We start from the raw sequence: 25,046 nt of genomic DNA, 5'->3' as shown, positions 1-25,046 counted from the left end.
CCTGCTTAACCCTTTTGATGGCTTTTTGCTACAAGAAACAAGTTCTAACTCAAGTATTAGAGGCAAAATCCAACTTTAAGCAAAACCATTATCCTGAGGGACTTTCTTTGCTCAGTGTGATCAGATTGACCGTTTGAAACAATTAAGTAGTCTGAGTACTAAAAATGCAGCAAATTTGTTGAGTGAGAGAATTCTTCTTTGAACTTCTGCAAAATCTCACTCTGTTTTTTTATGGGGGAGGGCTTGGTGGTGTGATTTAATGAAAATCTGTTTTGAGAGAAAGCCTTTGCATTTGTTGGGGTGCAGACAGACATGCTGAAACTGTCCAAGCTGTTGAAGTACAGCTCCTCTACAGGGTGTGGTCCCTTGCAGGACTCAGATGAGTGCCATCATTTCCCACACTGTCAGTGTACAGCTCCCTGCACACCCTGGCTCTGTGGGACAGGTTGGTTTGCCGCTGCTGCCTCAGATGGCCATGCTGAACAAAGTCCCTGGCCATGCCAGAGATGAGTTTTCCTGTGATGTTGACAGCCAGCTGCCCCTAGCTGATCTTATGGTGCTGGTTGTCTGCCATCAGAAGACCCTCAGATATTTAAACACTTGATGGCCAGCAAATTCTGCACAGATGGAAAGATCTGGATGCATATTCCCACCTACCTATGATTCTACAGTCTTAAGATACATATTTTTCAGGGAAACTTTTCAATAATGATTACTTATGTAAAGCATTCTCAGGCAGAAGTCTTGCAAAGCATTTTCAGAATAAATATAGATATGTGGAGAATCACGGTGTTTGATTTTATGTATTGCAATAGCTGTGGTTAAAATGTAGATCAGACTGCTGTTTTGGATCACAGTCTTAGTTCCAAAAATTGCATCATCATAGGTGGATTATATCTGCATCTTTTCAAATAGATGGCAGGGTATATTTCTGTGCTGTTTTTCCCTAAAGAAAAATTGAAAGATAAGAGGCAGGAGTTTCAAGTAACATCGCAACATTTAGTTGTCAAACTATGAATGGAAATTGCCATCATAGGGACTGTGTGTTTACTCTCCTACTTCAAAAAACCCATGTGAAAATGTAACCAAGAAGAAAGGATTTTTTTCTTTTTTAAAATCAAATAATATCTTCGTAGATGAGCAGTGATTCAACATAACTAAAACAAATATTAATTGAAAAGAACCCTAGAACACAGAGAGGAAGTGTGTTGCTGCTTGGTGAACAGCACTCACTGGAGCAGTACTGCAGATGATGGACTATCCAGCAATTCTTTTCTGAAATCAGTTCCACTGACCTGCAACACTCCTCAGTGTCTGTCTGGTATCTGAGCTGCCTTTCTGAAGTTGCATCTTCCCATCATTGTTTGTTTTAAATGCACAGTGCTGCTCTCCTGCAGTTTTATGATAAAAAAATGGCAGCAGCAGGGAGATACTGTTTGTTTGTCCACCCTTATTATAAAATTTCAGCATCTGTCAGCAAGCTCCACTGCCTAGTTAGTCAAGAGAATCTCTTTTATGAAGCAAGCAGCTATGACCCTCATGACTGGACACATATCTGTAAAATTTGCAGCCAGAAAAGACCCAGTACTAGTAGAATTGTTAGAATTATTTAAGTTTCATTTGACCAGTTAATGCTGCCATTCACCTTTCTTCAACCCCATGCATGACTTTGCTAGGTTGGCCAGTCCCACTGTAGACAGCTTTCAAATGTGATCTGGTGCAAGCCAGTTTGTCATGTACCAAATTCTGTGTGGGCTTGCCAGGCTGTTGGAGTGGCTCCCACCACTGCCATCCTGAAAAGGCATGGAAACGTGTGTCTGCACAAATGCAGGAGCCTGCATTCCCAGGGTTTAAATCAGGCTGTTCTCTGACATGGTGCTTATTGCAGAGAGTCTCAGTGCAAGCCAATAATCAGCCAAAATTAGAACCTGAGGATTCTCTGACTTGCAGGGGAGGAGTTGTGTCTAAATCTCTGTAGTTATACTGATGCATTTGTTCATACATTGTCAGATTTAGAGATACATTTTGGACATATCATTCATAGGTGATTTGTCAGAGCAATGGAAGTTGTTGAAATTTTCCTATCTGTACAAATTTATCTGGTCTGGTTGCTGTTTTCATCCTATTTACTGCAGGAAATTTTGCTAGTGCTCAGAATAGTGAAAATTTGAAGAAAGCCTGCTCTTCCTCCAGAAGATGTGCAATAGTCAGGATGCACTTGTGAAACTTCTGTCTCCTAAATGTGTCTCATTTCTGTCATCCAGAGGGTCTAACATGAGTTTTAAACAAATATGTCCACTTTGAACGATCTTATTGCCAAGTCATTTTCTGTAAAGGCAACATTACTTTGTAAGGGTTAGGTTTCCTCTATTCTCCTTCCCAATAAGGATCTTCTTTCCTGCATATCTGACCTCTCTGAGATAAGATTCCCTTGTGTCAGCATTTAATGTCATCTGAGCATTATCAGCCTTGGAATTTCGTGTTGGTGGCTGTTGATGGTTACAGAATGGTCTTTGCTCCAGAAGGTCTTTGCTGATCAGAAAGAATGAAAAACATGGGAAAGCCATTCAGAGTGATGGGAGCCAAACCCTCAGCAGAGCAGAGCCTTAAAGGCTGGGATGGGTTAGGAAACCATTAAGTACCTGCATCAGCTTTGGGATGTATGGGGGAGCAGATTCATCTCCAGAAATCTGAAATAAGGAGGTTTAACCACAGAATTACTTTTTCCTTTCTGTCTGCTCCAAGATTCAAGAAGTTATTTGAAACTGTGGTACAGAAGGCTGGGTAAGAGTTGACTCCATTAGCAGTTTTCTTTCTTATTCTCAACTACTTACTGCTAAGAATTTTATTTTACAAAAGTGAGCCTGTAAATTTATATTTAAGATAGTGCTATATGTTTTGGCTGTCTTCAAGAGAGTAAGTGAGCACCAAATGCACTCAACTGATCCCAAGTATTTGTACTCATTTGCGACAGTGTGTTACAAACTCAGTCCTGGGATGGATTTCAGTGCATCAGTATCTGCAGATTTTTGCTGCCAGATATGTTTCCTGTACCTCACTGTACACTTATTGATATGTGGGGCCATCAATCTGATGATGATCTGAATATTTCCAGAAGGTTTTACAGCATTTCCGCCTTCCAAGATGGTGGATAGTTTAAGTCTGGCCCTCACAGGCATGGGAGAGGAGCTCGTGTGAACATTTTGGCTGAATTTCTGATGATGTTCATGAGGTAGAGGAGCAGCAGCTGCTGTACTAGTAACAGAAAGAGAGAAAGACTAATTCCAGGGCAAGGCAGCTTTCAAAGGCAAGTGAGCATCATGTGACTGAATGTGTATAATTTAAAAGAAAAAGAAAAAAGCTAGAACTTCAGCACAGCCTGTCTCTCCAGTATATGAGAAGTGAAGCAAATGAATACGGCCTTGAATACACTTTTTAATTTTTCAACACTGTATTTTGCCAACTTTAGTTCACTCTGTTGACTGTTCAGTCAGACCGTTTTTAAATTAAAAAGGAATACATGGTTGAATTATTTATTAAACAAAAGGTGCTTCCGTGCATGCAGACTACCTGGGTTTTGAATTTCTTTTGCTGTTGGAATTTGAAGAAAGTGCATTGCTAATAAGTTAAGAGATAGAACACTATCCTTCTTCTAAAATAAGTCTCTCTGTCTCTGAGGCAGACAGTAAGGTAACTTCTGTCTGTCCAGCCAGGGAAGAATGCCTGATCTTCATTCAAATTTCTAATTTTGACCTTAGTGTGAAGTTGTTTCTCCAGCTTGCTGGGCTCCATAGAGACAGAATTTGTGGCAGGGAAATGTGTTTGCAAATCAAGCCAGTCTGGATTGTCTCCTAATTTTATAGGTGCTTCTGATGGGTTAAAATATGTATTTACTGGTGGATTAATGTGGAGGAGCTGTAAATAAGCAGCTTGCAAAAACTTTGTACGTTGCTGCCATCAGCCTGTATGTTCCTGGAGGTTACCAGTTCACCTTGGGATGATAAGGACCTTGTACAGTGACTTTGCTTTGCTCAGTCCCCATTCCTGCCTCTGTGCTGGTGCTCCAGATTGGTGCACAGCCTGGGTTTCTTTATTGTGGCCTCCAAGTGCCTGATCTTTTCTTGTCCATTTCCCCAGAAGTAAACAATCACCAGCCTTTGGACTAGACTTTCTAGGCTTCAAATTCCTTTAGCTGAGGGCTGAAAGGAAAACATTCAGGCTGGGAAAGTCGGAAGGGTCTTCCATCAGTGGTGGCACTGTGGTCTCCATAGCTCGCTGAAAAATGAGAGGGCTGTTTTACCTGGTATTGAGAAAGGAATTAATGTGCTGAATCTGAGAAACATCTGTCCAAGAGGTTGGTATTTCTCATCACTGGTGTGGGACTTGATAAGCACCTAGGATCCTAGTGAGGTGCCCTGCAAAAGGCTGGCCGTGGCTGCAGAGAGGCTTTGGAGAGAGGCTGCTGGGCCCAGCCAGGGCTCTGACGGGCTCCCAGTGACCCCAGTGTGCGGGAGGGCGAGCCTGGAGCTTTGCTGTGCGAGGAAGGCAGCGAGCAGTAGCGAGTGCCTGGGCACACCCTGGCTTTGATAGCTACAGATGGAGACCTAAAAGATTGCAGGGCCGCAGTCCAACACCAGCACATGTAAAATAAGGCTCAGGATTTAGATAACTCTGTTCCAGCATACTGACGTGCATGGCCACAGTCCAACTCCAACACATGCAAAATTAGTTTCAGGATCATTCCAGCATACTGAAGCCTATGCCTAAACCAGTTATTGCCACAAGCTCAGCTAAATCAGAGCACAGCATTCAAAATATTTTTTCTTTTTTTTCTTTTTTTTTTTTTTTTTGACTAGAGTAGTTCAGATGAAAAAAAATTATATTTTCATAGTAGAAGAGGAAAACTGGGTTATTGATAGATCAGCTCCATAGGCAGCATTTCAGAATTTTTATAGCCCAAATGCAAAACCAGCACACCCACAAATATCATTTTATGGTATCCATGTACATTAAGGCTATTTTACAAAACATGGATATGAGTTGACCTAGTAATACATTTTGAGATACATTAGTATAAAAAAATTAATGAGTTCTTTCAGATAATATCATGTTCTCAGTATTCTCACAGTATACTGTTAAAACAATGAGGAAAAAACCTATACCAAAGAGTTAAAGGATCCCTTCTCAAGACTTAATGTAATGAATTAAATCAATATTTTTCCATTACAGCAAAACTCATGTAATTAACATATTTTATTTATAGAAAAAGGGTGCTAGTAAAGTAGATTCAGCAGTTTAGAGTTGCTTGTAAGTATTTATTCAAAAACAGCTTTTTTTTTTTTTTTTTTTTTGTGAAATGGATAAAGAAGTTGGAAATTATCCTCAAGTGGCTTGTACCAAAGAAGTTAAATGGGAGAAAAATTATTTACAAAAGTATTTATATTACCTCAAAGTGGTCATTTAGTTTGAAAGGAGCACTGGAAAGTTAAATGTAAGAAAATACAGATACTGGAAAAGCCTCTCATCATAGTCCAAATGTTGTAACACACACCATGACATTATTCACTCTTTAGAGACTCTGTCAGCACCTCTCTAATCAGTAATCTGTAAATGGAATGAGAGTCTTTAATTCTTTCTCAATTTGTTGAGGGGGAAATTAGTAATTTAGCTACCTCTATAGTTCTTTTTACATGCCTGATTCTTTTGGTTTTTTTGGTTTTTTTTTCCTTGCCAGTGTCTACAGAAAGACATTCCTGTGACATTAAAAAAAATTCATCCTTTTCTTTAGTAGAATGAATTTTTATAAAATCTGATGACCTGCTACTGGCACTTCTGTGCTGATTTTTCCACTCTGTGATAAGATAATAACAATGAAAAAGGGTTTTCTTAAAAAATAGCATGCAAGAACTTACCCAATGATACCTGGTACCCTGAGAGCTACTTATAATGAAGGCAGGTCTGTGGTTCTCCCTTGAAAAAAAATATTTGTTTGTTTTTTGGATTTTTTTTAACCCAGAAACTGAGGGTGAAAGTTGGCTAGTGTAATTAATAATTATTTCTATGCAAGTACTGAAAAGATTTTTTAAAATATCAATGGATTTAGAAAACTACAAAGAGATGGGTGTTAATTTGTACTTATAGTCTGAGAGAATGCGTTTTTGGGAAGATGAGAAGAACTTAGAGAAAAAAGATTCAACAGAGCTCTCTTCCACCCAGATTTGTTATTTTTCCTATGGTGTACTGATACCATCTTAGATTTCCTTCATAGTGTAGCCTGTACCAAATGGTCCTGTTTGTCCCACAAGTGTTTTAGGAACGAGATAGAGGTGATGGTGAAGTAGCCCTTACCCCTCTGGTTTGTGGGGTTGTAGAGCTCCCAACGTGGAAGAAACAGGGCAAGTATGGAAGCAAGGAGAAGGCAACATATTCATTCACAGAAGTCCACTTAATGGTTATTTTAGTTGATTAGCTAGCAACTTCATTTTCTCCCTCATGAAATTGCCTCCACAGATCCCTACTTCTGGAGCTTAATCAGCAGTAGCAATCCATCCCAGGAGTGGGAGATCAGGAGTACTTAATTAAAGAGGGACTGTAAGGCAACTCTCCCAAATTGGATATCTGATCTAGCCTTGGCATCAGGAGAGCAATGCTAGGTAAAAGTGTTTATCAAGCTTCATGTAGCCTCTCTCAAATCTCAGAGATGGGAATATGATGCAGACAGCTTGTAGAAGCTGCTATAACCTGAGTAGTATGGGTTTTAAGGCCATCTGGTACCTGAACACCTGCCTACAAATAACACATACAAATCCAAAAAATGGTCCAGTTGGATAGCCTCTGTGCTTGGATTCCCCACTGGAATTCTGTCCAAAAGCAGTATACAATCTGTATGAAGTTTGGAAAGACTTTGTGCTCCCTGGTCAGTAATCAAGTGCCCATTTCAAATTCAGGTGACAGGATCAAAGAGAAGCCAGGTGAGTCAAGGGTTTGGGTAAGAAAACTGCTGAAAATCACAGGGTACTATTCACACTAACTTTTGGTAAAGTTCCAGAATATTCTAAGCTTGTTTTAAGAAAGGGAGGGGTAAACCGTGTGAAGTATGTCATATGAAAGGTTTGGGAGATAACCTTGCTATCAGAAGCATAATTGGACACTGAAGTAAATTTTGAGGATAGATGGCAAAGACCATTGGCAAAAGACCAAGGAAAGATCCATGAATATGTATTTAAGCCCCATTTTGCTGGTCCAAAAGGTCCAAAGCTGCTTTGCATGTGAAGACACACATTATGGAGAGAGGAGTACAACAGGGTGCACTGGCAGCTCAGGTGCTCTTCTGAAGGAAGCAAGACTTAGCACTAGCTAGATAAATGACATTCTGAAAAATGGCAAAGTACATTCACTTCTATGCCTCCTATTTTCCTGTGGAAAGATAACACAAGTCTAGTGGAATTTCATGACAAACATCTGACAAACTCGGTGATTTGGGATGGGAAGTGCTTTCAGCCAAACAGTCAGGCTAAGGAAGTGGGATTTCAAGGTCATGGTTTTGGAGTGGCAGATCTGTAAAACCAGTGAAGGGGTTGGATGGTGGAAGAGTTTGCATGTTAAGGGCTTTGGAGAGAAGACTTTGTATTCTGCAATTTTGAAACAAACTGCTAAAAATGGTGTTGGGGTAATAGTGTAGTGGGGAACAATGTAGAGATCCATGGCCATTTGCCTCTAGCCAGCTCTCATTGGGTAGCTAGAGGTTCCAGGAGCTAGCAGTAACATCAAACAAGTGAAGACTCTAACCAAAAACAAGCAATTCATGACTCTGCTCTGTGTTTTTCTGTCCGTTGAATTTATTTAAGGACTGTGCACAGGTCTGACTGAATAAATTGAAACTTTTAACTTTTAATTACACCATTTGGGCAGGTGTATGTGGTTTTTAGAATGGCCTTAAGTCAGGGGGCATGGAAGAGGGTGAAGAAGTTTGACATGCATGCATGTCCATATATTAAGAAAAAAAAAATCTTTAGCACTCTTTCAAGTTTTATTCCAATTCAGTTTTATCAAAACTAATATTGTAACAATAAGGTGAAGTCCTGACTCAAATGTAAGAGTTGAAATTACACTGAACTCAGTAGGGCTGGAGAGGTGTACAGTAGTGAGATTAAAATTTGAACCTTACTTCTTCTCATTCTGAGCTAAGAATAGGTGTGATGGTTTGCAGGATAATGATATTTAACTGTAATCTTCTTGAGGCATGAATGGCATTCCATTGATTTTATACAACTGAACTTGGTACTGCTGATTAATAAAACAATAAATACAGAAAATGAACTATTTTGTGTTTTATTAACAATTTGCATTTCTTATAGTATTTCATTTTCAATAAGTATAAAATCATACCCTCGAATGGTAAGATGTAATTGCTGATCATGTATCTCTTTGTTCCAGACACTTTTATAAAAGTGTATGTATTATGTATGATGTGACCTTCAAATGCCATGAATGCTTTGTGCAATAAACTGTCAATATTTGTGGCTATAAGGTACTAGATGACTTTTACAATAATTGGAACAGCTTTATTAAAAGCTTGGATCACTCAGCTGGTTAAAGAGAAAGACACAGGCCAGTGTTCATCTGGGAGTTTCCTTGTGCCAACTGTTAAACGAAAGATATTGTAAGGTGCTTAAGATGTCTCCTTTCTTAAAATAAAACCCAAAACAAAACAGTTAAAGAGGTCTCACATAGAAAATATTCTCTCAAAAAATATTTTTTCTTCACCATGCTCAATTTTTGGTCAAAACTGAGCTCTGTCAGCTAATGGTGAGTAAACAACTCTGTTTTTTAAGTGCTAAATCTGAGTTTCTATGTCTTTCGGTCACACGGTTCTTCAAAGAAATGAAACAGCTAAAATGATGTACTCAGAAACTGTGTTTGATCTCTGATTATCTTAAAAGGTTTTAAAATTTTAGAAAAAATTGAGAAGTAAAACTGCTAAGAACTGCTAAAAAAACCTCTATAGGGAATTTGATTGGAATGAAAAGAGGATAAGAAAACATTTTATGATTAACAAAATCTTAATTTTGTTGAAGTGTTCCATCAATGTCTCTCTGTGCTGTATATACAGATTTTGCATGTGTCTCAGAGTACCACAATGAAAAGTATTAAGCTATAACCAGCACTGCATACATGCAGTATTGCCATGAAAGTGTTTTGAACCCATGGGGTGTGAAAACCACCAGTCTTCAAGTGTGTGGTGTTCCAGGAGTGGGCTTAAGGTGTGTGTGTATCACCGGTTACTAAGAAATTCCTTACAATATTTTGTCTCCCTGTTGGGCTTGAAACAGCACCCAGCTACTCCCTGCAGGCCAGGGTGCTGCCTGTGGCTGCCATTTGCTCCTTTCTACAATCTGCAATCTTTCCTTGTACAAATGGTTCTGGGCCTTTTACTTCAGTTTCATTTCGACTGTGTTTTTAGTTTAACTCTGCCAGTGACTAATTGTTAACAGAGGCAGGGCAGTTTGTGCATTTGTTTGTGTGGTTCAGAGGGCAAAGAGGGAATTCTCATCTCAGACGTGGTATCTTTTTATTTACCAGTGGAACCTTTGTATAATCTTTATTTCTAATAATACAAACAATGTGAATGCTGTTTTCTCACTAGTAGTACTCCTTTCCAATTCTCTTCTAAAATAGCTCTGTGTTTAAACAAATTCTCTGCCAATCCATAGAAACAGTTTAAGATTCCCTTATATGGTCATTATAAAACCTAAATCCTTGATGAAACAATAGAGGCAGCAAGTTGTTCCTGACCTAAGACATTAGCAACTCTTTCCGGAGGCCTAAAATATAACTGTAATATTTAGTAATATTAGAAACTTTCATTTTAAACCATGAACTTCACTAGCAAAAAAGTGTAGTGACATCCGCTAATAGGGTTCTAATTTCAAATTATGAGCACAGGGCCAGATTCTGTTCTCACTTACATGGGATGATACTAATTGAAGCTACTTCAGGTAGCTAGAAAAATATGATTAATTATATCCCTAATTATATTCCTATTTTTCACTATTTTCAGTATTATTAAGGCTTTCTCTTAGGAATGGGCAAGAAATGTAGAGCATGTTTTCTAAGAAACTTGGCATATTCTATGTTGCTTCCCAGGGAATGAGGTGGTTGAGTTCAGGCATACTTGCAAGGAGCTGACAGCAGTGACAGGATTAACACACTAAATATCTTCTAACTCCTTTCTTGACATTGGATTTCCTGCCACAAGATGGGCTAATCTGGGTGTTTTATGGGTCATCAAAAAATAGCTGTGGTCACTACCACTTCTCGTTGCACCAAGTTTCATTAACAGGCAGATTTGAACAACTACAAATATTCTGAATTTCAGAAATATATGAAAACCTGGGATTATGTGCAGCTTTAAAGGCTTCTGGTCACATTTTCAAAGGGTTCTTTAATAGTTTTGAAAATTGTGCAAGACCAAACACATACTTGTAAGACTGATTACCTATTTTGTGAGTTGATTACCTTTTCCATGTGATTGTCTGTTTTTGGCTAATTTGGCAAACCTTATGTTGACAAATTCCAACTGACTTCCCTGATGATTTAGCCTTCATGAGGGCTTCAATTTAGCTCTTTTGAACATTAAAGCACCTCTTTGTGAATCCCTGCACCTTCACATACCCACAGCAAATAAGTACTCTGGTGAAATTTGTGGCACATATAAGTAGATGTTCCTTTCAGAATTTGATTGCTATCATGACTGAAGTAAGTGCTGCTGCCTAACCAAGTGAAAACAGTTTTCTTTTTACAAAAGCAGATTTCTTTTTATAAACAGGTTTCTTTTTACAAAAGCAATCCACCCTTTTCTAATCATGTTTATGGGCTCATTCCAGACAGGTGGACCAGTCATACAGAATATATACAGAAATGTCAAAGAATTTGTTTCCTTTTGCTCTTTATATGACTGCCTAGATAGAATCTGCTTTGAGTACAGAGACTCACTGTCCATCTAAGTTTGTCTTTTCTTTTCTGGCAACATGCACTGAAGCTGGCATTTCTCCTCTGTGGCATCTGCATCTGTGTGCTGAGGGCACTGCTGGCCATGGCCATGGTTCGTTTCTGGCTGGACCATTTCTGATAACCAGCAGTAAGATATTGACTGTGAAAAAATAATTCACTGGTGTTTTTCTCACTTTCTTTTAACCTTCTACTGTAGAAGTGCTCCTGGCTCCAGAACTGTTTGTTGGGATTATGTGTCTCTGTGGAAACTTTCTGCCTGTGTGGAACCAGCCTGATTTCCCTGCTAGATGAGGAGTGGTGGCTTTTAGGCCCTTCTCTCCTGAGAAATGGGCATCTGTCTGAAGAAGGGCAATGCCTCAAATACTGATCTTATGGACTGGTTAATTTTTATTCAGTCTGCATGCCAAATCAATTTGCTCACATTTTGGCCAAATTGGCTCTTTGGTTATGCAGTTAATCTCCACCTTCTGATGTAGATGTTGAAGTGACCTTTCTTTCCTGGCATTTACCCCATGAGAACATGGGCACAGCATGGTGTGCAAGAGATGTCCCTGTCATACCTCCCCAGAAGCTGCTCTGTGGCTGAATTCCTCTGTCCCGTGTCAGGGAGCGCTCTGTGCCTGCCCAGCAGGTACAGCACACAGAGCAGCTGGGGACTCTCAGCTGTTCCTTGTCCATAGACTGGCCATAAACCAGTTTCATATTTAGAACTGAATGTTGCTTTTCACATTTCTGTCCAGGACTTTTGCTGTGAACAGACACAAAGTGAAAGGAAAGCTCAGCGAAAGTAAGTTCAGAGGCAAGGTTGGGTAGTCTCACATCCAGCATGTACTTCTATATCATACTTTAGTCTCTTATTTCCTGCACTTTAATCAGGAAAGGTTGGGATGGGCAGGAAGATATTCAGGATGCTGACCTGCCTATAATGGAAATGGATAGTAAAAAAAGCAGTGTAATCCCACGTGCATCAAGTGCACATCATATAGACCACATAAATCAGGGAACCACAATGGCTGGAAGATAAGTAACTGTTCTCTTTCCTTCCTGATCTTTTATCCTCAGAATTGAGAAGCCCCCAAAACCAAAGCTAAAATCCTGAGTAAATCATAAATAAATTTGTGGAGGCCAATCCTAGTTCTGCAGATCTATAAAATTACTTTTTGCTATATTTTTTCACAATTTAACAGAGCTGAGACTTTCTGCTTTTGAAGGCGCTTTCAATTACAGGAGAAGGGGGACATCAGAGGTGTAGAATACATGATTATTGGTACAGCTGAGGATTTTTCATTCCCCACATATTCTGATGCTGGCATAGTCTGTATTCTTCAGTTTGCTTCTTAACTTTTTTCTTGTCAGTCTCTTCTTTTTTCATCCTAAGTTTCCACAGATCACTTCTGAGAGACTCGATATAAGAAAACCTCAGTAGCAGAGTCAGCGCGACTTAAACACATTTTAAAGTTAAGCACATTTTAAACTTAAGTGCTTTGACAAAGAGGTACAATGTGGCAAAATGGGGCCCTGGTAAGAAGCTGGGTTAGCATTTGATGGGGAGAGTCGGCAGCCTTGAACATATCTTTTCATTGTTGGGAATAAAAGAGCTTGGATGTAAAGCTGCTCATTCAGGTAGCGATGGCCTCCAGCGCTTCGGTGGGCTTTGTAGGCAGAGGAATTCAAAAGAAAACCCCTCAGCCCAGCTTTAAAGTCTTAGGAATGCTTTCACTGTGGGAAGAAAAATTCTTCAAGGTAAGGCCCCTGTTGGAGCAAAGCCTTTGGAGCTATCTACTGTATGTCTACTTAAATCTAAAAGAGAACTCTTCAGACCACCCACATCTTTCTTTGCTTCATTGTTGTTTTCAGTTTGCCTTTTCAGAGGGATTAGTGCTAGAGTAAACTCCATCGTCTTGCTCCCTTGAAAAAATTCAATTTTGTGCAAAGTGAAAATTAGACTCTTAAATCTGCAAAGAGAGCTGTTCATCTTACAAATTTATTCTTTTTTATTGGGCCACACATATTCTAGATAGAAAGATAAAAGGCAAATGGATAACAGGCCATCATTTAGAGTGACATGTAGCAAAACATAGCTAGTAGACTTATTCTGTAAATTCCTCCTGAGTGGCTTGTTAAGTTTATCTATATATTTATCTATAATGCTCATATCGTATTTATTGAAAATCAAAATAAAATCCTGCAATTTATCATCATGCATTCTGTGTTTTGCACTTCAGAAAAATCTTTTTGCACTCAGGAATTCTTTTTCTTTTTTTTTTCCCAAAGAAGCTTAAGCCATAATTATATACAACTTTTGAGGAGTAAAAACAGAGAAAATCTAAACTCTTTAGGGATATTGGAATTATAGGCTAGCACCTATGTATGTTTTCCTAGACTCACAAAGACAAAATAGACTCCTATAGCATGCAACTTTATGTACTTGAAGATAATGCAAAATGACATTTACTGGCTTTCTAACTTAAATATTATGCTTTAACTCTGCAGTCTGAGAACAGTCAGAAAATGTTAAACAAGAATGGGATGTGAAAACTATCAGATTTACATTTTGAAAAGTAGTAATAGCTTGATTACATACATGACTGAGATAAGCATATATATATATATATATATACACACATATGCATATATATATGTGTGTGTGTGTATTTAATAGCTCTATCATCTCATTCTTTCAGCTTTAAACAAAATAGTTTAGAGGAACCATTTCATAATACATACTGAAATGCCTGTTAGTGTTACCTTTTCCAGAAACATGGTATTTGGGTCTCTGCTACTGTGAGAATACATTTTATTAGAGCCAAATATTTAAGTCTTTCTTTTGTCCCATTACTTCCTTTTAAAAGGCAATGCTGTGTAAACTGCACTATGTTTCCTGACAGCTTTAGTTACATATCAAATGGGTAAAGACAGAACATTTTTAGTCAGTGGTTCATGGTTGAAATAATCAAGACTCTGCATGCAGGTTTTAACTCTGTGCTCCCCACCTGGATCTAACCCAGATAGCTCAACTCTGCACAGGGTGTGATGCTGTGTCCATGTGTGCTGCTCCTGACATGCCAGGAGTGTCAATCTGGGTCACAGCCTCAACATTTGCCATGGTTTTGGTGACATCATGCACTGGTGCTTGTAGTGATACTGAATTGATGCTTACAGTGATATTACATGACCCTCTATGTACAAGATGATGGATGAGCCTTGTGTGATTTGAATAATGACTTTTTTTTAATGCCCTACATTTTTTTTTTTGCAATTTTTATGTCAGTCTTTTGTAAGTTATTTTATTCCTTGCCTGCTTGGATAAAAGCAGCTTGCTCAAGATGGCTGAAATGACTGTTTCTTTATATCAGGAGAGAGAAGAGCTGTCCTGGAGTCTCACCCATTGTGTTATGATGCAAAGAGTAAGTGTAGCTGTGAACTCTGAAGGAGAAAATGCAGGAGCTGTGGCTGAGAGGGAGATGGAGTTCCCTCTCATCTGACCAATTTTTTCATTGTTTTTCTCATGATATTAGGGCACTCTCTGGGTAGCCTGTTGTAATTCCACTGCTGAGATGTTGCAGAGGAAGTTGGTTAGCTTTGCATGTGGATCCTGTCAGTGCTGTTGGACCCCCTGTCACTGCAATTTTCTTGTTTTAAGAGGTTTTATTATACTGGTGCAAACTTTTTCCCTCTAAAAGCCTACAGGTTTTCACAATACTTATAAATAAATAGATTCAACAAAACAACAATCTCAAACTTTTGGAGAAAAAATTAATAGGAACTAAGCAAAAGAAGAAATCAAACCAGCTGCTGACACAGCTGTTTCTTTTCTTGTATAATTCAGTATATAAAGGTACCATATGCTGCTTAAAATCATGATGGGAAAGATGAAATAATTTAAGACAATAACAAGAAAATACATGAATTGTCAGCATTCTGTCAGTTTTAAAGAATGAAATAGACAGGTGTAGTATTGACATGTTTAACTTTGTGTTGTGTTAGCAGTTTTAGTGAGAACAACTTCTGACATGTGCTGAAGTGATGTGAGAACATTTCTGTGTTGCAGACATTGGAGAAGAAGCTGGGAGATCTGTAGGAGTCCAGCAGCCAGCTTTACTGAGAGACAGGAGCCTTGGTTCTGCCATGAAAGACTGCCCATACTGTGGAAAAACTTTCAGAACATCCCACCACTTAAAGGTCCACTTGAGAATACACACAGGTGAGAGGAGCACGTGAGCACTGCCGGCACGAGCCTCGTGTGCGTGGGTTAACACAAATTGTGCCTGGGAGCCTCAATTCCCACTGTAGATTGGGACTTATTAGCTGGAGAAAGTCTTTTGAGAAAGATGTATGACAGTCTTAAATAAAAGCACAAGGAATGTGTTGTTGGATAAAGACCACTTTAATAGAATCATCTTTTCCCAGTTGAGGTTATTTCTGTCTCCTTCCCTGCTTCATCACTGTTTCCTTCAATTACCCTTGTCCTTCAATAGGCATAAGCCTATTGGTTTCAGACTTAGTTATACTAACTGCTTCAAAGGCCTTCCTTAGCATCTGCTTAGGGATTCTGTATGTTTTCCTCAGTTACTATTTTTGTTCCATTTAGCATGCTCATTTTTAACCTCTCACTGTTCATATGAATGCATCAGCTTCACAGATCTGCTTTTTTTTCTCCCCACTAGAACTCACATGAATTAGTACTTGTAAGTGATAAAACTTATCGTGCTTTGCACCATGGTAAAATTTCCCATATTTTATTTCAGTAACAATGCCAGCATTTTACCCTACAGAGATTTGCTACTGGGCTGGACACTCACTTTCTTTTGGTATTTCTCTCACTGAGAGGACTGCTCTCAATACTAGTTACTTTGAGCCACTCCATTCAAATTTTAATATTTCATTTGCTTTGAAGTACCTACATGCATGGCAAGGTCCACGTAGAGACACAGTATGACTTTATCCATAATTAAATTCTGACATAAAATGTTGTAATCCTCAGGTCCTGTTGACATCATTTGAAATTCAGTATATGGTCAATAGGATCCTGTTTTCTTCCCAGTGTTAATTGTCATGGTAGGCCTTAGGAGAGTATTTAAAACTTGAGATTTGGGATACTTCTTTTTGGAAACAGACATAATAGGCCCCATAATTTTAATTTTCTTTTTAAACTATTTTATTGAATTTCAGAATTTTACTGCTACTTTCCTAATAGGAAGGTAAAATAATTGCATGAAGAAATAAATTCCAGTTATACCTCCTACTTGAAAATCTTCACTTTTAATTTTTATTTCACTGAAGTACCAGATAAACAATGTTTCCCTCCCTTCCCAAAATCAGCAGTGATGTTTCTCCTATGTGCGTGCATAATAATTAATGTTGGGTTTGTGAATGTGAGGCCTGATTTTGAAAAATAGAAATTTAAAATTATTTAAAGGAAAAAATGTCATTTTTTAAATGGGAAAATTTGTTCACTGTATTTCTGTTCTTTCTTTTTTGCAGAAGTGTAATACACTTTTAAAATTTAAACTTTATTTAAAATTTGGCACTCTAATGTAGTTTTGTCTGATTGGATTGCAAACTATTTAGGGCAGGAATATTTTTCTCTGTTGTGTTGAGCTTGTGGGGGGGAGGAAGAAGAAACCCAGTGAAAACCCTATTTGTGTGGTCTCCAATGTAGTAAAAGTAAAGAAATTGTATTTATTTTATTGGAAAATAATACTGTAACTCTGAAGTTTAAAGAGTTTAACAATTTTAGTATTTAAGAGGCAAAAAAAAAAAATTCTTCAAAGTGATATGAGGTTACCCATCTCTTCATTTTGTTTTATTATATAGTAAGCACTTTGTTCTTATGTTAAACATGGCAGTGATTATACACTTGGTATTTGTGCCTTAGAACTAATGGAAAGTAAATTAATTACAATGGAAATATTCCATTAAAATTGCATATTAATACTGACTAAAGAAAATTAAAACATGAAAAAAATAAACTGTATAATATAAAAAATTTTTTTAAAGAAACTATGGAAACAACATTTACAATGTATTTAAAAATCATTATAATTTTAAAATAGGTAAAGATCAATTTCCATTAGGTTGAGAACAAAGTATTTGTAAATAATGACAAGAGTATGTTTAAGTGAAGCAATGTTTTACATATTAAAAATAATCCTAATAAATAATATAAAAATGTAAATTGGCAAATTACTAGAGTTATTAAATCAAAACTAAGTTGCTTTGCAGTAAGTGGAAATGATGCAATAGATACCAGTTATTAAACAAATATTGGTTAGCTCATACTTCTCAGGGACAGTTTCCTGCCTTTTATGTCACACTCTGTCTTTATTATATGCCTGGATCATATAACTGACTGATAAAAAACACTTTACTGTATTTCTCCACTACATTAACTCAATTACTGTTCTTGTTCTCACAGCACCTGTTTGTTAGAGATGAGCTCAAGCAGCTCGGCACAAGTCGGGTTCCTTCGAACATCTGTGTGTTTGGAGGCACGCGACTGCCTGGGTTTGGTGCTCATGCCAAGAGCAGACCCAAAGCCTGATCCAGCCAGGAGGTGCTTCTGTGGCAATTGGCCCAAAAAAGCTGCAAAAGCACCTTAAACTTGCACAAGAGGAGGAAGCTGTGCTCTGTTTTTGAAGAATTAGGCAGTGGCTTGGGTTGCTTCTTTTTTTCTGTTGGATGTTTCATGCTTGCAACCTACTCCAAACTGAGCCCTGGTTTCTGTGTAGTTTGCTATCACATAATAAGGTGAAAAAAACACAAATCAAAGTTTTATTTAGCATACTCAGTTTTGTCCCAACACAAATGTAGAGGATTTTTCTTATCTAGCTCAGTGATGTTCAGGGAGGAAGAGCTTTAAGGGGAAGATAGTAAGTTATGATTTCTGATTGCTCCCATGAGGTAAGAGGAAAAGGGCATAATTATGTGAAAACATTTTCTCCTCTTTCTTGCTCTAAAAACAGTTAATGGGTGAGACAATTCCCTGGGAGAGCCCTGAATGGGGAGAGGGAGGATTTTCAGGCCAAAATACTTGTGAGCCTTGGGTCTTAGAGAGGACAGACAGAGCTCTTCATGCCCTCTTAGATGAGTTCTGGATGCTGAGCAGTGCCAGAGATGGGCTGTGCTGCCCTCCCAGCTCACACAAACCCTCTGGGAGGAGAGGCAGGGACAGGAGCACAGTGTGGCTGTGCACAGCAGTGCCTGGTCACTTTGGGAGCCAGCCTCCTTGATATAAAACACATACCAGCTTCTCATACAGCTGAGAAGGTTACAACACAAAAATCTCAGAGATGCTCAGATTTTGTGAAAAATAAAACCATCTGAGTATCTCAGACCTAAATTATGCCATGTGCAGGTGCTTCTAGAGCTGTCATTTTGCCCCACTGGAGGCAGCAACTTAAGGTCCCTTCATTCAAGGAGCTGAGCATTCAGCTCAGCTTTATGTTCCTGAGCACTTCCAGCCCTCCTGAAACACAGTAAGTGGTGTGGGGTTTACATTGCCTGCCTTGACCTTTGGGCTGTGCAGGAACAGTTAAGTGTGAGACATTAAAATTCCTCATGTGCTGCCTTTAATAGGGGACACATTATGTAGGAGCTGGTTTCAGATTGGCTCCAACACCTCCTTGCTCCTTGCATTAGCCCTCAGAAGCCACTGCAGGCATAGACCAGTTTGGGTTTGTGCTGTCATTAAATGCTCAGGTATATTCCCAGTATGACAGACAAAATTAAATCCCTTGAGTAAAGAAATAAGGATAATGTGCATGAGCAAAGGAAAGATGGTTTGGATTGTGCTAAACAGAAGGAACCTAAGAAAGAGATGAATAGGAAGAAAAAGCTTGGCAGGGCTGCATCCATTGACTGAGAGTCTGTTACGATACGTGTGACACACATCTAGCATATATTAGATGTATTATATGCATTTACAGTGTTACTGCATTTTCCCTTGGAAATTTGACTAGCCAATTTTAAACCATGCTTAGATGAACTGATGAAATACAGTAAAAATGGTGCTGTTTTAAATGAATTCAATTCACATTTCCTTCCTAAAAAAAGACTGCCTGTTGCCATTCTCTGAAGGCGCTTGTAGTGGGATGAGCAATATGAATAATTAAGGAAAATGGGTATGTGTGCTCCAAGAGGAGACAATTTTGGTATTGAACATCCTTTATTCTTACATTTCTAAGATGAACTAAAAGGACTTTTCATTTCTCTAGATTCCTCCAGATTTCCCATCCTTAACATTGTACAGCATGCCTTTTCTCCTGTCTTAATGACATCCCAAACTTTTGTTGAAAATAATTGATTGAATTTAAATTTCCTTAAAAGTTTAAGAGGTAATGTTACAGTGTAAATTTCCTACCAAACACTAAGTAGGGAAATATCCATTAGTGAAATTAACTACAGTTTCTAGGTAGCTAACAATGTGCAGTATACAGTAGGGCATGGCTAATGAACACTGCAGTGGGTGATATTTCATTATACAAATTAATGCTCACATTTTAATGGGAAAGTCACATAATGAATCTCAGCTTCAGTGACAGCAATTAGAGACACAGATTGTCCCCTTCTGGACAAGGCACTGTTTAGCAATAAGCAGCTGTGTAAAAAGTCTTCAGGTTTACAACGTATATATATGCTTTGGGGGAATTGCGTACAGTTTATATTAATGTACTGAATCTTCCCTGCAAAGTAACAGCCATATTTATCTCTCTGCATTTTAACTAAGTAAAGACATGTAAAAAGACTAAATAAATATTGCAGATGAGATATAAATAAAGAAAAATACTCAATTATAAAAGTTTATAAAAATTAAAATATTTTATAGTGATGGTGAGTGGACAAATGAAAAATATTTAATAAATGAGCAAAATCATCAAAATTCTGTCCTTTTACAGGTAGCTTCATCTTATAAAATAGAGAAAAATGACTAGTAAAGGAAAGTAGTAAAGTGAAGAAGTTAACTAATATTTCTGACAAACAGATTAATTGTGTGGTGAAACATGTGCAGGATCCAAAAATAATCCTACAGAACCTTTGATATTCCATTTGGTTTAAAAAGTGTGAAGTGAATGATTAGAATGATAAAAGAAATTACTGTGTAAGAATAGGCATAATAATGAACTAATTAAACCATACAGCAATTCATTTCTAAAATATCTACTGCACAATGGATAAAATAGGTTATCAATAACTGTTTCAATGGTAAAATAAAAAATGCTGGAAAATGTTTTCAATATTTTCATTAAGCAGTATTCTCTGGAATTAGAAGATGTTTGATTTCATTTGCTTTGCATGAAAGCAAACTGTAGCCTGTCAAGAAATGCGTGGGGTCGAATTGCAACTCCCATTGTCCCCAAGTGACTGTCACAGCCCCACTGCAGATGGGACTCCAAGTGTTTGGGGTTCTTGCCCTGGCGCAGAGCTGTCACTGTACTGAGCAGCAGCACCACCAGGAGCAGAAGGGCACAATCCACAGACAAATCATAAAATCTTATTTAAAAGGGAGAGGGGAGCATTCAGTGGGGAAAGGGAGTGTGGGGTGCAGGGCAGATTGTTAAGAAGCTGTATGTTAAAGATGAAAAATTAATAAAGAAGCTCACAACACTAAGCTTAAATAAATAGAAGTAAAGAAATTTGATAAGGGAAACTAAAAGCAATAATAAAAACATGTATGCATCTATGGGGGTTATGGAAAATGGAGTAAAATTCTGTGGATCTGGCACGCCCAACAATTGATATCTTGCTAATACTGGACAAGACTGGATAAGAAATTATAAACCATAGTATAAAAGACTAAAAGCTCTTCTGCTCTGTTTTCAGAAAGAAGCATGATGGTTTTCATGAGCATTTTCCAACTACACAGTTATGCTCCCATTAATAATGAGGCTGTTATGCTGTATCCCACTGCATTTTAATATTTTTTTAGAATGAATTAGACTGGATAACTTTAGATAAAATCTTTAAAACCCTGACTGAAGAGCTCTCCAAATCATTTAAGTTCATTGAAAAAAATGCCCAAAAACTGCCTTGGAACACAGACCAAGACCCAGAGCACTTTAGTGGTAAAACAGCTTGGGCTATTCTTTGTATTTCCCAAAAAAAAAATATTAAGACCTTGAAATTAGAACCACCCTGAGAAAAGCTTGGGATAAAATTACAGAATGAAGTGGTTAGCTAATTGAAAATTGGTAGCATATTTATTTCAATTTTATTTCATAAAAGAAAGTTTTATCAAGTCCCTTCTCATAAAAGTAGCCTGTTCTATGTGAAAACCCCCCAGCAAGAACCCAATACCAACAAAAAAAATCAAAAAAAAAAAAAAATCCCCTCCAAATCAATATACAGAGATGAAATGGCACATAAACTCTCAGTTCCACAGCAGCACTTTCAGCTCCATCTATTTGGTATTTTGTCATTATTTGGAAGACTATATAAAAATCACTGTTGATAAAATTTACCAATGGCACAAAAATGGTAAGATGCTAAAAATCATGGGGAGGCACTGATTAGTCACTTAGTCAAGTGGGCTCTTTTCAACAATATGAATTTTAAATCAGCAACATGTAAAGGAAAAAATACTACAGGCGGTGATGAACTGGGCCTGGGACTGTGGTAGAGAAGCATCAGAATATGAGCTGTTAGTTGATTGCTAAATCTATGGATGTAAACACAGTCTTGGACTGCATAAAATTGCTATCAAGTTGAAATTTCATCAAAGCTTTAGTGGGTACCCATAATTGAAAAGGACACTGAAAAATTGGGAAGGATGTTCCACTCAAGGATGAGAGAAGGTGAAGAAGTGATTGTTTTGCTGTCTGCAAATACCTTCCTCAGGAAATAGACTTTTTAATTTTAAAAAATCTGTTCAATCTAACAGAGGGAAAGGTAGCAATGTTCAGTAGGAGGAAGCAAATACTGGAAAAATTCAAGCTAGAAATAAGGCACACATTTTGAGCAGTAAAAATACTTAATCAGTCAAACAGTTTACCTAGGGACATGTTGGAGTCTTATTCACTGCCATTGTTGAAACATAATTTGTTTAAACTAAAGCAAGTTAGTTTTGTTTCAAAATGTATTTACACTCTGATGCTGGAATTGTCGTATGAGGATCTTTGGCTTGTGTTGTAGAACAGATAAGACTAGATGATCATAATTGTCCCTTCTGGCTTTAAAATCTGTAAATCTAGTTATAATCTGGCTGTGGTCTCCTTGCAGAGCCCATGGCAGATGGTTCCCCTGACCAGTAGGGTCAGGTTGTGCTCTGAGCAGGGCTGGGGATCTCCTGCATGGGTCATACAGCTGGGTGGTTTTAAACCTGCAATGCAAATAGACCTGCTTCTACTGGGCAACGTGTCTGTTTCCACTTATCTACCAAGATTTGGTGCAGATTTTACAAGCAGCATTGAATTTTTATTGTTTTACTTTATCCTGATATAAAAGAGTTCATCTGAGATATCTTGTGTCTTGTAAACTAGAACAGTAGGTAGATCAGAACTGTGATTGTGCTGCCCAGATAAGGCACTCCCTATAAGATTTTTGTGATTTTGTTAGCAGGACATGCTGGAATATTCTTTCACCCTCCTCCATTGTGAAAAATTTTGCAGACATGCAAACAGGGCGAGAGAATTAGCAAATTCAGGGTGGCCATTGCCTTTGTGAACAATGAAAAACGACTCTTGGATATGAAATGCAGAAGATTATTTTGAAAAAGTCATGTTCCCTCGCTCCTGCATGGCAACATTAATTTATGTGAACTGATATTAAGTGTTAAATAACTCATCCAGACACTGCTCTTGGCAATAATAGCAGGGTAGTCATTACACTAGGATGAATTCTCTGAAACCTTTCCTCAAAGTATGAGACACAAACAGGTTGTCTCCTAAAAAGAATCATAGCATACCTCCCTTGTCCCCTGCAGTGTTCTTTGGACATGTACTACTACATCTGCTGATAGAATCCTGAAAATTAGTGGTCCTTTGGATTTTCCATTGGAACTGACTTGGTTTGAGGTTAGACTGGGATTTTTCCCACAGCAGCTTATAACTCTGTTTTGTCATTTGTGCAGGGTCTTACACAGGGTGTAGCTGGTTATTAATTTGAATGGATGAAGTAGCATCTAAATAACTGCACAATTACTGAATTTAGGAAATACTGACAGACTAAATTAAAAAGATTCAAAGATGATTGACTCCATCCTACTCCCTTCTCCCAGTGCCTGCCCTTGAAATAGCAGCATTTAAGACTGCTTTGAAATAAACTAACCGGTGCCAGTGCTTGGATCTGGCAGAGAGCAGCGAGGTTTTGAACAGCTCCCTTTGAACAATGCTGTTTGGCCAGTCCTGCATTGCAAAGGTGGCACAGTGTGTTGCTTCACGTTGAGTTCCATTTCAGACCTTCAGCTTTAGATCTCATTTCTAGCCATGTGAGGGGTGGGAGCACCACAGAGGCAGCACACCAAGGCTGGGGGAGATTTGAACTTTTTATCACACTGTCTCAGTCAGTGTCCTCTTTCAGTCCAGTGCTCATGGCACTGGTGGTGAGCTGTGTGCAGATCTCCTCTGCTGAAAGGAAGCTTGCTCTGTGGAGAGGCCTTAGAGCAGAAAATGGAATGCCTTCAAGGCTTAGCAATTCGGAATAAGAGTATGCTGTGCCCAGGGCTTTAGACTGAAGGTACTTTTAGAAGTACAAAACAGAACTAGCATTTTCTCCAGTTAACATTCTTTAACTTGTACCCATTCTTACATATGCATACTGCTTTAAGCAGTTTCTGCATGTTTTTAGCAACATTACTACAGACTATATTACAAATTTCTCCCTCTCCCTGCAATAGTTCTCCAGCATGTAGTGCCTGCAGTGCTGGGACACACTTTCTGATGGTGCCACTTGATGTGCAATGCAAACACACTGAACTAGCGTCAGAATAAAAGGAAGTGCTCAATATAATTGTGTTAAAGATTTCCGTAAAGGCATAGGGGATGCTGAGGAAGGGCTTTTCAATTAAGAGGAGTGAAAATTCAAAAGTGAGAACATTTAACCCTATAGAGTCTGGCACTTGTTTTTCACCAGTCTCATTATGTCTTAGGCAGCACGTGAAGTACTTGAGTTGTGTCAGAAGTCACTAGTGCCTGCTGACAGAAACTGGTGGGACAAACATCAGAACTGAAAGCAGCTCCAAAAAAACTACAGTGATGGTGTGAACCCAGCATCACTGTCTGGCCCTGTTCTGACTGGCAGCACAGTGTCAGAGTTTGCACACTCCCAAACAGCCCTGCAGAAATGCAAACAGCCAGCCAGCCAGTGTCCTGTGTGCTCCTATCTCCCCCTCAAAGGCCTGAGATGGGTGTGTGCAAGCTCAGGTGCCCACCTGGGACCAGGGAGGCCCAGTCAGACGTGTTCTGTCTCAGGCTTGAGGCTCAGTAGGAGCTGTTTGTTTTTGCACAACTCCCACTAAACACAGCCCCTGCTCCTTGTCAGTGAAGCACCAGAGCTTAATTGGGAGATTGCGAAAGACTCAGAAATTCCATTGAAATGTTTAAACCTGATTTCTTCTGTTAAGCTGTGTGGACCAAGGCCTAAAATATAAACCATGCTAATTACTACACCGCTTGTTTGAGGTTCTGTGCTTTTCTCCTCTAAAGAGGTCAATTGATGTGGTTTGATATCAGGCTCTCATGTCTCACCTTTTAGCTTTAGGATTACATGATGGATTTAGAATTTCCACTGCTGGTAAGGTGCTTCAGGCCTGATGGACTGCAGCAGGGATCCAGCCCCTGTTCCTGTCACTGAGCTCTCGTGCAGCCCTCTGTGGCCATGGCAATGTTCTGGGCTCCCCTCTCATCAGTAAATTCCTGCCATCACTGAGAGGAGCAGCTCCCCAAGTATTTACCAGCCCTTCAGTTGAGCCTCTAGCTTAAATAACAGAAGTTTGAAAGCTTTTAAATTTTGTTTTTAGCAGATTTTGAGGTTATTTGAAATCGGATAACTTTCCAGCTGGTTTGGTGATCTACATAATATTATACAGCATTTTTACT

The 25,046-nt window shown here is 38.6% G+C and overlaps 1 protein-coding gene across 1 annotated transcript in view; it reads left to right on the top strand.

The window, feature by feature from the left end:
• Nucleotides 1-25,046, top strand: part of ZNF536 (zinc finger protein 536) — a 290,297-nt gene that overhangs the window by 147,731 nt on the left and 117,520 nt on the right. The window contains exon 7 of the mRNA XM_058813538.1: nt 15,065-15,217. Within this exon, the coding sequence (XP_058669521.1) occupies nt 15,065-15,217 (153 nt within the window). The remainder of the gene's footprint in view (nt 1-15,064; nt 15,218-25,046) is intronic.

This window comes from Ammospiza caudacuta, chromosome 13, assembly GCF_027887145.1.
Source record: "Ammospiza caudacuta isolate bAmmCau1 chromosome 13, bAmmCau1.pri, whole genome shotgun sequence".
NCBI lineage: Eukaryota > Metazoa > Chordata > Aves > Passeriformes > Passerellidae > Ammospiza > Ammospiza caudacuta.
Note: the sequence above shows the minus strand (reverse complement) of the source record. Positions and strands in the feature narration are given on the sequence as shown.